The 17,804-nt window shown below is 35.3% G+C and overlaps 1 protein-coding gene across 5 annotated transcripts in view; it reads right to left on the reverse strand.

Moving 5' to 3' along the window:
- Positions 1–17,804, reverse strand: part of CCDC148 (coiled-coil domain containing 148) — a 313,368-nt gene that overhangs the window by 224,441 nt on the left and 71,123 nt on the right. For 2 of the 5 annotated variants that reach the window (XM_065931579.1, XM_065931577.1), the window contains exons 2-5: positions 10,129–10,252; positions 9,715–9,777; positions 8,202–8,323; positions 356–459 (exon numbers count right to left, since the gene is read on the reverse strand). In XM_065931579.1, the coding sequence (XP_065787651.1) occupies positions 356–459; positions 8,202–8,323; positions 9,715–9,775 (287 nt within the window). In that variant the 5' untranslated portion in view covers positions 9,776–9,777; positions 10,129–10,252. The remainder of the gene's footprint in view (positions 1–355; positions 460–8,201; positions 8,324–9,714; positions 9,778–10,128; positions 10,253–17,804) is intronic. The other 3 variants (XM_065931578.1, XM_065931580.1, XM_065931581.1) reach the window with 3 other exon arrangements.

The following is a 17,804-nucleotide window of genomic DNA, read 5'->3' on the forward strand; positions in this document are numbered from 1 at the left end:
TACAAGTATGAACAGGAGTGCAGAGAAGTAAGTGATTAGCAGATAGAGAAGATTATCTCTTTTTTTTCAAAGGAAAGGAAATGTATTAATAGATTAATATATTTACCAGATTCCAAATAAAACTGAAGAAATGAAAAGGTTCCTTTTATATTTTTTGAAAAAATTGTATTGGAGTATAGCTGCTTTACAGTGAAAAAGGAAATGATTTTAATTTGATTTACTGTCCAATTCAACTATAATGTTACATTTTGATTATAATGGTTTAATTAAAATAGAAAGTTACAGAACATCTACCTAGATAAGTGCAACTTAGTAATTTCTGCATATTCATGTTGAGATTTCTCTCAGTTCTTACCTGACTTCATTTAGCCTTTGGTGTTCTTGCCACCACACTTGCTTGTGTTGCTTTATTAGTGTTTGTTCTTTAGATAACTTTGAAGTCTGCACTGTTTTTCTGATCTAGATTCAGAGGAACAAAAGAGAAGCAATTCTGATGTTTTTTAAGTGTTTCCAAAATAAAAATGTTTAATTTTTATTTTCTAAGTTAAATACTTTCTCTTTTTCAATCCTATTCATGCATTTTCTAACACTAGCATCTTTCTAAAGAAAGGTATTTTCCTTTCTTTAGAAAGGAAAAAATCTATTTTCCACACATACAATAAATAATACCTTATTCATCCAACTCAAGGAAAATTTGCATGAATATTCTATATATTTTCTTGCCTTTTTACACATCTTTCCTGCCAAGCATCATAATATCATTATTCTTATTTTACAGATGAGGACTCTGAAGTTCAGATAAGTTAAAAAAAACTTGGTCAAGACCATCAAGGTCATAAATATCAGAATCACATAGAACCTTGGTGTTCGGATTGGTTTTATGTGATCCTTCAGCACGGGATGGGAAAAAAATCATTGGATAAGTTATTAGGAGGACTCGCCTTAGTTTCAGCATCTACTAGAAATATGACCTTGAATTGTATGTACAATTTAAATCTTTTGACTCTATGACTTTGTAAATAAAGTTTTTTAAAACTTCAGGCAAATCTTTATTTGAAGGTATTAAACAAGGAAATAGTGAAAAAGAGCACTGAAACCCAAATTTTCAAATCAATTTAAATTTTTCCAAATTTTATGACTTTTCAAAAAAAATGTAGTACATAATTCATGCTTTGGGGTTTCTGCTAATAAGCTATGTCAGGCTTGGGTCTGTTTGCCTTAAGATCCATTCTTGGCCAGCTCCCTCATCTGCTCCACATCAGAGAGCAGCCTGTGTTTCTCAGACACCCCTGAAACTGCCTTCCAGCTGGGTTCAGCCAAAGGGATACACTGGTAGTGGGTGATTGGAGGGAGGGAGGAAAGGCGAGCCAAAGGATTATTCACTCCTCTCTACTCTCAGAGGAGTCTCCACAAGCATCTGCAATTTCTCCATTGCACCAACATTTCCTGACAGTTCTACCCTGGTTCCAGCTATCTCTGGGTAATCGCAGCCTATGGGGTGTGCTACAACCTTGCTTTTGCTAAATGGCCCTCCAACCCAGGCAAGATAATGACTTCCTTCTGTTGTAATCCCTATATTGGTTCACAGCCCTTTGGCTTCTCAGCCCCATCACCTGTGTAACTATTTCCTGCATTAACAACCCCCCTATTCTAAATCCTTGAGTATTTGTCTGTCTCATGATTAGACTCTGACTGACACTGAACTTGTGTATTTATATATGCTGAACTTGTGTATTTCATATCAATACTTTAAAATATCTATAAAAGTGCTCATCTCAAATCAGAAACTCAATGAAATATGCATATTTTATATTTTCACTGCTACTAGAATACTCAGTACTCTGAAAACTTTAAGAGATCAATACTGAAGATATAAAAACTTCAGAAGAGAAACTCTAAAAAGACTCTGTATAATGCATGCTATTTCTAGCTGTCATTCACTGATTACTATAACCTTGAGTTTATCTTTCTGCTGTTCTGGTTACTGATTCAAAATTAGGAGTATAAGAAAACAAAATAACCCAAGTATCATTTAAAAAAACACAAAGTCAAATCTTAAGAGTGCTACAATTATGAAATTTTGGAGAGAAGTATATTTACATCATAACAGGTCATTGCAGAAAAACATATAGCCATCTCTATTTCACTGAAAAAATAAAAGTACATATGTAATGTTTCTAAATTCAGACACTCTTGTGTTTGCTTGAAGAATGCCTAAAACTCATTCCAACTATTTGCCATCTATAGTCTCTGGAGTTTGTTGCATCAGGCAAAACTTTTAAAATTAGATTTCTTTGACATATTTGGTCCATATTGTAAAAAAAATTAAAACACATTGGTGAAAGATGTAGACAGATTTTTATAGCTTAAAAAAATCAATGCTATTGCTTGTGGACCCAGGGAAAGACCAATTAGGTAGACTATAAAAGTCAAAATAAAGCTACTGTTTTTCACTAGACACTTCCAATATTTTGCAGAACATCCTGACTTCTTTGTAAATTCACTCCACTGACTCTCCTTCTATCCTCAGGCCAAAAACTTTTTTTAAAAAAAGAAAAGTTTTTGAAAAATAAAAAGATTTAATGCTGTATCTTTATCAATAGAGTAATTTCTAGATGATTCCAATTCAGTTTGCTGAACAATAAGCCATCTGAAGTCAATATTTAATGTAGATGATTATTTATGCAAAGTGCTGATGAATTAAAAATTATAAAAGTAGTACATTCATTAAAACATCAGAAAATAGAGGCTTTCTTTGTAGTTTACTGTGATGAGCCAAGATAATAAAACCCTAAATGCTGCTAAGTCACTTCAGTCGTGTCTGACCCTGTGCAACCCCATAGATGGCAGCCCACCAGGCTCTTCTGTCCCTGGGATTCTCCAGGCAAGAATACTGGAGTGGGTTGCCATTTCCTTCTCCAATGCCTGCATGCATGCTAAGTCACTTCAGTCATATCCAACCCTGTGCGATCCCATGGACAGCAGTAAAAGCAAAAATAAACAAATGGGACCTAATGAAAATTAAAAGCTTTTGCACAACAAAGGAAACTATAAGTAAGGTGAAAAGACAGCCCTCAGATTGGGAGAAAATAATAACAAATGAGGAAACAGACAAAGGATTAATCTCAAAAATATACAAGCAACTCCTGAAGCTCAATTCCAGAAAAATAAACGACCCAGTCAAAAAATGGGCCAAAGAACTAAACAGACATTTCTCCAAAGAAGACATACAGATGGCTAACAAACACATGAAAAGATGCTCAACATCACTCATTATCAGAGAAATGCAAATCAAAACCACAATGAGGTACCATTACACGCCAGTCAGGATGGCTGCTATCCAAAAGTCTACAAGCAATAAATGCTGGAGAGGGTGTGGAGAAAAGGGAACCCTCTTACACTGTTGGTGGGAATGCAAACTAGTACAGCCACTATGGAAAACAGTGTGGAGATTTCTTAAAAAACTGGAAATAGAACTGCCATATGACCCAGCAATACCACTTCTGGGCATACACACTGAGGAATCCAGATCTGAAAGAGACACGTGCACCCCAATGTTCATCACAGCACTGTTTATAATAGCCAGGACATGGAAGCTACCTATATGCCCATTAGCAGATGAATGGATAAGGAAGCTGTGGTACATATACACCATGGAATATTACTCAGCCGTTAAAAAGAATTCATTTGAATCAGTTCTAATGAGATGGATGAAACTGGAGCCCATTATACAGAGTGAAGTAAGCCAGAAAGATAAAGATCATTACAGTATACTAACACATATATACGGAATTTAGATAGATGGTGGCGATAACCCTATATGCAAAACAGAAAAAGAGACACAGAAGTACAGAACAGACTTTTGAACTCTGGGGGAGAACGTGAGGGTGGGATGTTTTGAAAGAACAGCATGTATATTATCTATGGTGAAACAGACCACCAGCCCAGGTGGGATGCATGAGTCAAGTGCTCGGGCCTGGTGCACTGGGAGGACCCTGAGGAGTCGGGTGGAGAGGGAGGTGGGAGGGGGGATCGGGATGGGGAATACGTGTAACTCTATGGCTGATTCATGTCAATGTATGTCAAAACCCACTGAAATGTTGTGAAGTGATTGGCCTCCAACTAATAAAATAATATTAAAAAAAAAAAATAAATAAAGCTCATCTGGATGCCACTGAAAAAAGAAAAAAAAAAAAAGAAACTATAAAGGACAAATACTATAATTTCTCCAAAAAATAAATTATAAGAATACAAGAGGATGGAGGAGGAAACCTTACAAAAGTAAATATCAATTATAATATATGGATATTATTTAGATGCTAATTTGAAAAAAATGTGAAAAAACTGGAGACAATCAGAGAGATTTAACATCAATTATTTGAAATTATTAAGAAATCATTAACATTTTAATAGTAATAGTATTATAGGGTTTGGGGTTTTATAGCCCTAATCTTTTTAAAGATACCTACTGAAATAATTATGGTGAATATTATAATATCTGAGATTTGATTCAAAATAATCTGATATAGAGGGAAATTGTAGGTGAGAGTACAGCGGAAACAATAGTCAAGAGTTGTTAATAGTTTAATGTGGATAATACCATGTGGCGATTAACAACTCCATTCATTCTAATGTTGCAATTGTCCATATTGTAACATATTTTACAACTGTAATTTTATCCTTGCAATTGTCCATATTGTAAAGTTTTTAAAAACAAGAAATAGTAGATGGATTTCTTGAGCTAGACAAGAAGAAATATTCATTCTTGCTAAGCAAAGAAATTCAAATAAAAATAATTGTAAATATCTCTTTTGTACTTAAATTGGGAATGAAGAGTTAACATTTAATTTACCAAAAATTGGTCTTGATTTTCTGCCCACCTCTACTCTTTGGCTTCAGATCTCAGCCTTTGAAAGACTCGATTACTCAATGTGAGCACTGGCATCTTATCTAGCATACCATAACTTGTGCATGATCAATAACATAGCAATTATATAGGTCACTATCACATCAAATCAGTATAACGTCAGCAAAACAAATCAGGGAAGTCTCCTGAATTTATTGTTAGTTAAAAATACTTATTGTTTGTTAACAGCTTTTCAAATATAGGTAAGCATTCTAGACGTAAGTTGAAGCAAAAATCTTATGTGCTTTAAATGTTAACATTCTATCATTCAGGTTAAATATGTTTACATTTAATATTGCCACAGTAAAGTACTGCAGTAACTAACAATGATCATTAAAGCTGTTAATTTCATGTGCAAAAAATAAGCACATTCAATTAGTAAAAAAAAAAATGGGAACTGACTGATAATTAATATAAATATTAAGAGAGAACACGTTAACTATTTAACACTAAGAAGAATAAAATATAACTTTTTAGCCAACATATTTTACAAAAGGTTAAATAATAATATAAGAAAGGATAACAGAGATAGTATTATCATAATTCTAGCTGGTGTAGGTTGTTTGATATATTAACATTCATAACGTTAAACAAAATAAGTCTTAAGAATTATTTTTAATTTTCCGTTACCTAACTCCATCTAGGCCATGAGTCTTTCAAGAAAAAGTCCTATTTGGGAATTCTTCACATCCTTAGAAGAAGAAATTAAAAGCAAAATGTCAACTTGATATCTCTAAATTAAATGAGGAAGGAAGGATCCAAAAATCATGAAAACAACATTCCCAATACATCTTCCTTATAAAATAAAAAAAAAAGTGAAATTTGTAGAAAGGAAAGAAGACTGTTAGAAAATGATGAGGTATCCAGGACACATTTTGTTCTCACTGATGAAAATTCAAAACAATAGATTTTACAAAAATGTTTTAAATGGATAATTCTTTATTATGATGAATCTATGGATACCAAAAATGAAAGCAAAGAAAGCTTGCCAATATGATTGCTACAGACATTTTCAGTACTGAACCATATTTGGTAGTTTAAAGCAAGAGATTTCTTTGAGATTTGCCAAGCTATGAATCCCGGATAACAAGTTTTTTCTAGAAAATATGTAACTAAAAAGCGTCTTCGTAAATTATATTCTGTGAACAAAAAGGTACCTGATGTTATTTAAAATATTGGTTGTGGATGGTTATTTGTTTAACCTCACAAATGAATAACACAATAACCAGAGAAGCAGCCTAGTTAGCTGACAGTGCTAGGAAATTATTATCCCTGTACTAGTGCCAAACTTTAAAAATCACCTTAATAATTTAAAAATGTTTATTCTTTGATAGAAATTCTATCCTCAAAGAGAAATTCACTTTGACCAAATATTGATTTTTAACATTCAGTGATTCCCCATTCAAATATGGGGAATCATCCAAAATACGTATCTGGTTTTACACAGACATTCTTCAAGCAGATGGTCAGCACCCCTAACCCTTGCAATGCTCAAGAGTGAACTGTACATTTTCCAATACTGAAAAGGGCATAGATAAAATGTTTGCGGTGATATATTTGTTACAACAGTACTTTGGAAGAGAACTAATAAACATTCATACTTTTTGGCCCAGACATCCCAGTCATGGGAATTTATCCACATAAAGTGTCTATGCATAAAGATGTTTGTGGAAATATGATTTTCAATATCAAAAACTGGATACAAACTAAATATCCAATAATTGGGATGTGATAAAGTAAGCATCTTTTTCTTCTTGGAGTAGTTATCACTCCTGTTTTGTTGGCTAATTCCTATTGTCCTTGGGATCCCATTTCAATGTCACTTCCTTAGAAAAGCCTTCCTTTCCACCCAATTAGTATCAAGTTCTGATATCGTACATCAGACATTTTTTTGTTTGTTTGTTTTTTGGGGGGGTGAATTTAGTTTATACTTAGTATGGGCTTCCTAGGTGACACTAGTGGTAAAGAACCCGCCTGGCAGTGCAGGAGACTTAAGAGACCCAGGTTCGATCTGCTGGTTGGGAAGGTCCTCTGGAAGAGGACATGGCAACGCACTCCAGTATTCTAGCCGGGAGAATCCCATGGACAGACGACCTGGCAGGCTATAGTCCGTAGGGTCATAAAGTGTCAGACATGACTGAAGCAACTTAGCATCTACGCAGGCACATTCTTAGTACTACCAATTTCATTTCAGGGCTTATTTGATAAATACTAGCTTCTATTCTTCCTCTCTCCTGAAAATATTACACCCCATGAGGGTAGGTGTTGTATTATGCTCACCACTCTACATTCAAGGCACACAGTAAATATTTATTTTACGTATAAGTGTATACAATGGTATATATACAATGGATTAGCACAGAAGTCAGAAATATGAAAATGGCTTATTAGGATGATAGTCATATAAGAGATTTTCCCATAAATTCTATTTGAATGTCCTGTTAACATTAAATTATTTTAAAGTTGTATCTAAAACAGATAATGCCCAACATTTTAAGTGGTCTCCTTAGTTTGAGGGGACATAGCTCATGAATATATGGTAATTTCTCCAGAATAGGGTAACAAATGCGCCTTGAAATCATGACAGTTGCCTTTTTAAAAAGATATTAACAATAAAAAGCAATGCAAAGCTAATATAGCACAAAATATTAAATACACATAAAAGTTTGTAAATTGCTTAGTGTGTTGCTCTGCCCAACCAAATTTTTGGATGCAACCAAGCAATGGAAATGCTACTTATAAAGTATTCTATTATTTGAATAAGAGGGAAATATATTGCAAGAGTAATTCTAAACTCATTCATGGTCCTAAAATATTGTGCACAATCACTTGGAATATTAACCTCTTTCAAATCTAACTGAGGTTCACCTTTTCTTAGATCAAGCAAAAAGAGAATTCTAGAAAAGAGACACCTGGGGGGCATATTTTGTGCTGCAGAAGGAGCTGTAAATTAGACAATAAACCATGGCTAGCACTTATTAGCATTTTTAATTTTTTTAAACTATGTTAGAAATTGTTGAAAGCTAATGAAATAGCTATCTTTCTAAAAATAAAGTTGAATTCAGGCTTCATGGGATTGTTATGAACATTAAATGAGTCATGCATGTAAACTACACAGCACAATGTCTGAGAGTATTCAATAAATGTTCCCATTCACTATTACCAATAGTTGGAAGATTCTAAAAACTACTTAGAATGTTATTTATTTTCACATTTCATTGTAAATATCATTTTACTTCCTAGCAATTCAATTTTCCAAAACTATTAATAGAAAACACAGATACATGACTCTAACCTTTAGCTCTGTAGAGGCAGAAGCTAACTTTTTTGCTTCAGTTAATGCATGCAACTGTTGGTAGTCTACTGGCTTATACTTGGTGCTTCTGATTTCATTTTTCATATGAAACATCAGATTATCTGTTTTTCATCAAAAACAGAAAATGACAAAGAAACAGGGTTATGTTATTGGAAGTCAAAATAGAGTTTTGGCAACATGTTGACTACTCATCTTATTTTTAAATATTTTAAAGCAAATATAAGAAGTAATATATTATAATATTCATAGTATATTTGAAATTCTATTTCTAGAAATTTAAAAAATATTACCACTATATGCCTTGAATAAAATTACTTCTAAAAGAACATAAAAGGAATACTTTCATTTGTTAATATATTGAGAATTTTAGAAAATTATATTGTCAAGATACAAAGTGTGATCATTCTTTTTATTTAAAATGTGTTAGTCATTAACTGTAAGTATTTAAGTATCACATTCATATGAATCAAATTAAGTAAATAGAACTTTTAAAGTCATAGTTGCATTTTTAACCTAGAAAATTTGATTCAATTAAATACAAAAGAGGTTGAAACTGATAGCTAAGAAATTTAATAGGCCAGATAAGATAAAAATGACATAAAATGTGTGGGCAGGCATTCTCCATCCAACTATACAAAATGTCCTAGTTTAGTTTGATATTAATTATTTTGATAAAATAAAATATAAGTAGAGGATAGTCAAGGCTATGGTTTTTCCAATAGTCGTGTATGGGTGTGAGAGTTGGACTGTGAAGAAAGCTGAGTGCCAAAGAATTGATGCTTTTTAAGTGTGGTGTTGGAGAAGATTCTTAAGAGTCCCTTGGACTACAAGGAGATCCAAACAGTCCTTCCTAAAGGAGATCAGTCCTGGGTGTTCATTGGAAGGTCTGTTGTTGAAGCTGAAACTCCAATACTTTGGCCACCTGATGCAAAGAGTTGACTCACTTGAAAAAACCCTGATGCTGGGAAAGATTGAAGGCGGGAGGAGAAGGGGACGACAGAGGTTGAGGTGTTTGGAAGGTATCACCGACTCAATGGACATGAGTTTGAGTAAACTCTGGGAGTTGGTGATGGACAGGGAAGCCTGGCATTCTGCGGTTCACGGGGTCACAAAGAGTCAGACATGGCTGAGTGACTGAACTGAACTGAACTGAACCCCAAGGCCAAGAAACATGAAGTATAAAAATTTGAGTAATTCAAGCATCATTATCTCAATGATGTGAAAAATTCACCTGTGCAATGTAAAGCTACTAAGATTTATTAAGTATATCATGGGTCACATGATGGTAAGAAGGCTCCAAACGAGACTTAAGGCCAAGCACAGTGAAGGAAAGAATGGTTTCTCTGATTATTGTGAGGAAACCAAAGAAATTTTCACTATGTCCAAAAAAATGAACCTTCCATTATTAAAATTTTGAAGATCAACATTCCAGTTTTATATCACCCATAATCTACCATAAACCATAAAATAAGCTTAGAAGTAGGAAAAACACCTGAGCTATCATTTTTCTGAATCATCATGAATAGTTGGTCTCTTTTATTCATGTTTTCCATACCTGTCAAGGAAACAAAAGAGCGCTAAAATTTTACGTTATTTTAAAACCTGTTTTAAAGAAATGTTCACTGTAGTGATTGTTGAAATCAAGTTCCAGGACTGGGTGCCATAACTCTGAATTTTATTAAAATTTGTTTCTCTTTGCTCCTAAAAGCCTGCTTTCATTAGTTTTTTCCTCTTTGTGCTTTTCCTGGTCTTGGTTTTTCTTCTTCCAATCTCTTACCCCTCTCAGATTGTCCCAGAGACTGGTAAATATTTCATGATTTAAAAGTTGTGTGTGTTTTATCTTGAGTTCTCAGGAGGAAAGCAAGCACATAAATTACAAAATAAAGCAGCTAGACAAATTACTTACTACTTCTCTTCACCAACCTGGGGATATGTCATCCACTTCTAGAGAGCACTTGATGCTTAGCTGTCACCTCCTCCAGGGTTGAACTCAGCTGCAGACAAAGGCCTAGCCAAGAGACACATCATTCCTGGAGCAACCCATACCCAAAGACAGAGTGAGGCAAGGAGGTAAGGCAAGCCCAACAGTTTGGGCTTAATGCAGGCCACTCTGATGGGTAATATTTGCTCCAGGGTCCTCTTTGGGGTTGACCCAGACTTTGTTGAACTTGCATGAAAACTGATTTTTCTTTTGCCCAAGCTTGCTTCCTCCTTTCTTTCACAGGTATGCATCCCTGATAAATATCTAGCACCCCAAACTCTGTTTCAGCATCTCCTTCCTAAGAACCCAACCTGAAATAGCACTGAATGGAACCAATGTCTTTTTATGGTACATCCAGGGCAAGATACTAGTCAAGTTGTTCCTCAAAAGACAGTACACATTTTTCATACATTTTTGTTCACTATCTACTAGGTTGAATTACACATGTCTAGTGGTTTTTGCAGTAATGTAAATCTTCTTAAATGGAGAGAAATTAGCAAAAATCCATATTTTCAGAGACTCTGCCAAGTTACCAAGAATCATGATGATTGCTCCACAGTTTTAGGGGTAAGCCTCAATGTGTAATTTCTGTAGGGTCTCTGTTAAAGAATTCTGTTTTTAAGTCTTTCATAAATTGACAACCCTCCTTACTGACTGGTTTTTACTCACACACATATCCTATCAATTAAGAGTCTTCTTTGTTCTAGAAGATTTTGCACATCCAATCTACCTGCACGGTCTCAGGCACCCATCACCTGGATAACAGCAGCATTCCACTTTGTACCCTTACAGTGCATCCTCCACACAGCAGCCCAAGTAACATTTTTTTAATTAATTAATTTATTTTTTTTATGTTATTCTTTTTTTTTTTTTAATTAGTTGGAGGCCAAGTACTTCACAACATTTCAGTGGGTTTTGTCATACATTGACACGAATCAGCCATAGAGTTACACGTATTCCCCATCCCGATCCCCCCTCCCACCTCCCTCTCCACCCGACTCCTCTGGGCCCTCCCAGTGCAACAGGCCAGACCAAGTAACATTTTAAAAGCTCTAATCTGACCTTGCTTGAATCCCTTCAGTGGTACCTATACCCTTTGAAATAGAATCCCAACTTATTTAAATGATCTATAAGGTCCTGCATAATCTTGCCCTTGGTCATCTCTCTACCCACATTTCAATCACACCAGTCATTCTGTTTCTCAGACCTACCAAGTTCATTCTGCTTCAAGGTCATCCCACTTGTGGTTCTCTCTGTCTTAAAGATATTTCCTTCTTCTTTTTGCCTGGTTGGTCCCTTCTCAACCTTCAGCTTGACCAACATGTCACCTCTTCATAGAGATCTTACCAGACTTTTCCATCTAAATAAGGAAGGACCCTTCTTTCTCTCTCATTCGATTCTCTCTGTTTCCAGGATAATTTGTATTAGTCTTCACATTTTCATGCTTATTGATCTGATATCTGTCTCCCTCCATGCTTGTCTTATTTCTGATTGCGTCCCCAGCCCCTGGCACAGAGTAGTAAGTGTTCAATAACTATTATTTGAGGAAATGAATAAAAGGTAGCTGGTGGTAGCTAGGTACCTTCTAGCTCCTCAAAAGAACTGAAACAACAATTCCTAAATTCACACTATAGCCTCACTCTCCTAATAATAACCTTGCAATTTTTAAAAAGGTGCTTTGATGTATAGCCAACAGAGAAGAATGACAAGCTTAAATACCCTCAGGGCCATCCAGTTAGTTAAATGAGAGAAGTGGGAAGATATACAACCATAGGGAGTGCAGAAAACATGGAAAATTGAAAAGTATTCCATGCCCAAAGATAATCAAACATGCATTTTTTTTTCTTTTTCTAAAAACAAGTACTAGACAAATAAAGCAAACTCCAAAACAAATTTGTTCTTTTATTCAGCAGCCAGTTCCTGAGCTCTGGTCTACTCCTTTTTCCATCTAGTTTTCATTTCATTCTCCCATGCATAACCAAACAGTCTAAGTTTGCATCTCCATCCAAGAAAGACTTCAGCAGTTCCCTGACTGGTTTTAGTTTTCGCTGCTTGGGGAGTCGAGCACTCCCCAAAGATTTAGGATTGATTTCCTTGGGATTAAGATTATAAGATTGAGGCTCTAAAATAAGATGGAGTTTTGCAGATTTCATTTCGGTTACCATGCATGCACACTCAGTCGCTTTAGTCATGTCTGCCTCTTTGCAGCCCTATGGACTGTAGCCCACCAGGCTCTTCTGTCCATGGGATTCTCCAGGCAAGAATACTGGTGTGGGTCATGCCCTTCTCCAGTTCAGTTACGTTGGTCTGCCCCTATTTAATTTGTTCCTCCTGGTTTTCAGAGGAACAGCATGAAAGCCACACCATGTTTCTCCCCATTTCTACATAAGGAAGCAGAATTTGCCACCCCAAAATATGTCTCCTTAGAATAGTATTTTAAACTGGTCATTTTCTAGGGAACAGCAGACACAGAAAACACTCTAGGGGCTCACATTAAAGTTTTTTAATGATATGACCACTTGGCTGCTATATTCGTTCTTTCACTTGGAACAGAAGGTATCATTAATCATATAGAGGCTTTAACAAAATTTATGTAGCAGCTTAAAATAATAATAATCGGGCCAATAGCTTGCTCAAGTTGGAAGTCTCTGTGACTAAATTGGGGTTCTATAGAATTCAATGCATGGCCCTCAAGAGTCTAACTGCTTCCCAGTGGGAAATTTGAACCATAGTACCCACTGAGTTAATGAGTTCTGGCTTTTTATACATGAAGTGTCTTCTGATGTAACTCGTCTTAACACACATATGTGAAGAATCAAATTTCTGCTCTTAATGATCCTCTTCCTAGTTTAGGGAAAATACCAGGAAAATAGTTTGGTTTAGGAAAATCTTGGCTTAAATCTTTACTAATGGCATTGTTACTCCAACAATTTTGATTACAATTTGTGTGATTATGCCATTTCCACTTTACGCTTACTAGTGAATATGTGAAAAATTCAAAGTGGCAACTTCAGCCCATAGTTAAAATGCTTTGGGTTGATTAATGGCTATTTGAATTTTCCATGTGAAATTTTCCATGTTAAATAATTTAAGAACACTTAGTTTTAGATATTATTCCATGTTCACATTATGTGACATTTTAGAAATTGCTTATAGTGTTGTCAAAATGTTAAGTCTCTTAGATCTACCTGATTACTGAAAATATTTTAAAATAATATACTTTTATGAGAAATTCACTATTCTGTAGGAAGAACATTTTGATATATAATATAATGATAGCCTTGTAGTTGCTAGAAGGCTGGAAAAAAACATTTTAATATAATGCTAATTTTATCAGATATGATACAGAATTTAAACTTTAAAAAAAAATTCACAACTTCAACTAGTCTCTACAGGGTAAGTGAACAATCAGGACATCTCTAGAGATGAGAACAAAATAGCCAAGAGACCATTTGTACAATAAGGCAATCTTCTACAGAGTTAAAATTTGTATTCTGTGACAGGGATTGAACCTGGGCCCCCTGCATTGAGTGCCATCTTAGCTACTGGACCACCAGGAAGGCCCCATATTCTCTTTTAAATTCTAAGCAGAATGGCATACATTACTTCTATAGTGAAACATTATGTTTTGTAGTTGGTATAAGATAAAACTATTGTCCTGGAAAAACTAATGGAAACAAAGAGTAAATTATGAGAGCTAATAAAAATGATTACATAAAGTACTCAGTTACATTATAAATATCTCAAAATTAGACATAATGGGAAAAGATCTCATTCAAAACAGCAACCAGGAGAAGGACTTCCCTGGTGGTTCAGTGGTTCAGACTTCACCTTTCAATGCAGGGGTAAGGGTTAGTTAGATCCCTGATCAAGGAGCTAAGATCCCACATGTCTTGCCACCAAAGACCAAAACATAAAATAGAAACAATATTGTAACAAATTCAATAAAGACTATTGCAATGTTTCACATTCAAAAAAAAAAAAAAAAGGAAACAAAATAAACATCAAAAGAAGAGCAACCAAACAAACCAAAGTATTAAGGTATAATCTGTACAAGAAGTTTACAGAACTCATAAGTTTGTAGAAATTATAAAAAACCACAACAAAATGTAGTACAGGAAATAAAGCTTGGATAGAGAGAAACAATGCTAATTCTGTGTACCAAACATTTAATAGTGGCAAGTTTGGGGTAGGAAGATTATATTTGATTTGGATTTTTTCTTTCTGCTTGAGCAGTTTCTAAATTTTTCTCTTTTTAACAGAAGAAAAACACATTTTAAAAAATACTAAGCAGGAACAAATCGTTTTTTCACTGTATTGGGAGAAATGCTACTGCGGTTTTCACATTTTACCAGTTTAAAAAGAAACAATTTCATGACACCAAGGAACCTTTAAAATGTGAACTTGTATGTAGCAATATAGTTTTCCATTCTAATACTGAATTGAATTATTTCTTACTAACCTTTTTTTTATTAAAAGACAAGATATATTAAGTACATTTGTAGAATTTCACAGAGCTTGAAAACATTAGCATTAAAACATTTACAAGGTCATATTTTAATTCTCTATAAAGTGTTAGCCGCTCAGTCATGTCTGACTCTTTGCAACCTGATGGCCTATAGCCTGCAAGGCTCCTCTGTCCATGGCAGAGGCGAGAACACCAGCTTCTCCAGGCAAGAATACTGGAGTGGGTTGCCATTACCTTCTCCAGGGGATCTTCCCAACCCAGGGATCAAACCAGGGTCTCCTGCATTGCAGGCAGATTCTTTACCATCAGAGTCAGTGGGGGAGCCTTAATTCTCTATAGGGAATAAATGCATATATTAAGCTTTTATTTTTTGAATTAAAGTATTGGTTAAATAGCATCAAACTGTATAGAAAACTATAGGGCAAATAGTTTCCAGCACTTGTATTTAGCCCTAATAGTCATTTTTAATGTTTTGTTTTATAGTCTTTGAAAGATTTTTTTATGCATATAGAAGCACACATCCAGTTTTATACAAATGCAAGCATGATATATTTACAATTCAAAAGTTGCTTTTGTTTTTTCCTTCTTCTTCTTTTTTTTAACTATACCACATGGCTTGTGGGATCTTAGTTTCCTGACTAGGAATTGAACTTGGGCCCTTGGCAGTGAGAGCACAGATTTCTAATCACTGGATTGACAGGGAATTCCTACAAGTTGCTTTTCATTTAATAACCTAATTATCTTTCTATATCACATTATTTATGTGTCCATATTTATATATATACTTATCTTTAATGGCTGTTAAATGACATACGGGTATGTCATATATATGTTATTATCATCATCTATATATATATATAATTTAACTAGTACAAGAATCCATGAAAGAAAATTTCAAAAAAATTCTGCCCTTTTACTGTAAAACAGATCCATGATCAGCGAAAATCTATAAAAATCTCTGCCCTTTTCACAATTCTTATAAATTTGCTTATGAAGCAAATTCTATATGTAGTCAACCTTTAAGAATTTTGCTATTTTTAAGTCTCTAATAGCTCAAGAAGGAGAGCTTAAATCAACCTCATTAATGAAAAGGATTCACATGCAAACCTAATTATCTCAAATGCTTTTCCAGTAAAAGTCTGGGGAGCAGAGTCAAGCAGAAAAAAAGTATTAACTAAGGCAAGAAACCTAGAAATTTCTGAGGAACTTCAGATATCCACAGACAGTGGAGAAAACTTTAGTGGAGCCACTCATGCCCTTACTTCTGCTACATCCTTAGAGTATTTCAATCATTTTAAAAGCTGGGAGAAAAAATGTATAAGTACCTAGTTTGAAGCAGCACAAAGTTGGAAAAAAGAGGGGGGCAAATTTGGGGGGGGGGGCAGATTTCCAGACACTGAGGTGGAGGGGGGTTAAATGAATTCATGCAGCTTATATCGATAGTCTCAGAAATCTGACCAGAGTCATGACTGGCATTTTCAAGTTTAGGCCAAACAACTGGGGAAATTAAGTAATTATTTATGAAGAAATACTATTTTGTCCCTGTTTTATTCCCATAAAAGATAACACTGATCTTCTGTTATGAAAAAACTCACCACCTGTCCTGCTTACTTGACTTGCCACTTTGGACCTGCTTAACCTGAAGACTTTGTTACCTTTCTTGTGACACAATTTGGTAATCTATTTTCTTGTCCTGCATACCTGGACTTGAAGTGAGAGGCTTGTCTGGTCCTTCTTGCCCTCTTTACTCCTAACCCCTTCATCAGTAGAGGGGTATTATATAATTCACTCCCTGAAAATCATTTGTATAGATTTTTGCAATATTCTTTCATCTGTTCTCCTAGCCCCGGCTACTATCACACAAGTGCCTGAATGAGTGATGTCTCAAAAACCCAAGTATTTCTGTTTTCCCATTGCTTTCCAGACAAAGGTTCCAACTCTGCATAGTTGACAAGGACCTCTTCCTTGACAAGGATACAACTCTTGCCTACTTAGCCCCTTTTTTAGCCATCACCCCATACACAATCTATACTCCAGCCTTCCCAAACCATTTCCAGATCCCTGAACACATACACGCACACAGATCCCTGAACACACACAAAATGCCTCCCAGAGATTTTCACATTCTAGTCCACAAAAACCTGTGAATATGTTATGTTATACAGCAAAGGAGAATTAAGTGCAGCTAATCAACTGATTTTACCGATGGAGTATACCTGGAATTACACAAGTGAGCCCAATACAATCACTAGGATTCCTAGAAAGAGGAAGGCAGGAGGGTCATAGGGAAGGAGATGTGACGATAGAAGCAGAGATCAAAGAGAAGATTTGAAGATGCTACCCTGCTTACTTTGAAGATGGAGAAATGGGACCATGAGCCAAGGAATGTAGGGCTATCACTAGAAGCTAGGAAAGGCAAGGAAATACATTCAAATCTCCATAGAGCCTCCCAGAAGGCACATAAACCTACTGAAACCTGATTTCAACCCAGTGAGACTTTTATGAACATCTGACAGACTTGTAAGAGAAATTTGTGTTAAGCTACTAATTTGTTATTTGTAATTTGTTGTTTAGCAGTGGTAAACTAACAATTCTGCTGTTTCACAACTTCTGGCCTATGAAGGAAGACCTTTCCTTTGTTGACCAATACCTTATTTTTCAGTCTCATTTTAATCATCCCACTGGAGCTTTTCCTGATCCAGATTATGCTTGTTTTTCTTTCTTGTGCTACTATTACTACACTTTGTATACCTCCATACTGATGCATTTATTCATTTCTTCAGTGTTTATTGAACATCTATCATATACTAAGGGACTTCCCAGGTGGAGCAGTGGTAAACAATCCACCTGTCCATGCTGGAGATGTGGGTTCAATCCCTGGGTCAGGAAGATCCCTTGGAGGAGGAAATGGTAACTCACTTCAATATTCTTGCCTGGGAAATCCCATGGACAGAGGAGACTGGTGGGATACAGTCCATGGATCTCAAAGAGTTGGACACATCTAAGTGAATAATCAACAACGATCATATACTAATTAAGGGATATAGATTTATTCAGGCTCTGCAAAGACCTGCCCTGGCCATTTCATCTGAAGTAGCCCCCTCCACCCTCAATCACTGCTTATCCCCTCAAT

The sequence above is a fragment of the Muntiacus reevesi genome, chromosome 3 (assembly GCF_963930625.1).
Source record: "Muntiacus reevesi chromosome 3, mMunRee1.1, whole genome shotgun sequence".
Taxonomy (NCBI): Eukaryota; Metazoa; Chordata; class Mammalia; order Artiodactyla; family Cervidae; genus Muntiacus; species Muntiacus reevesi.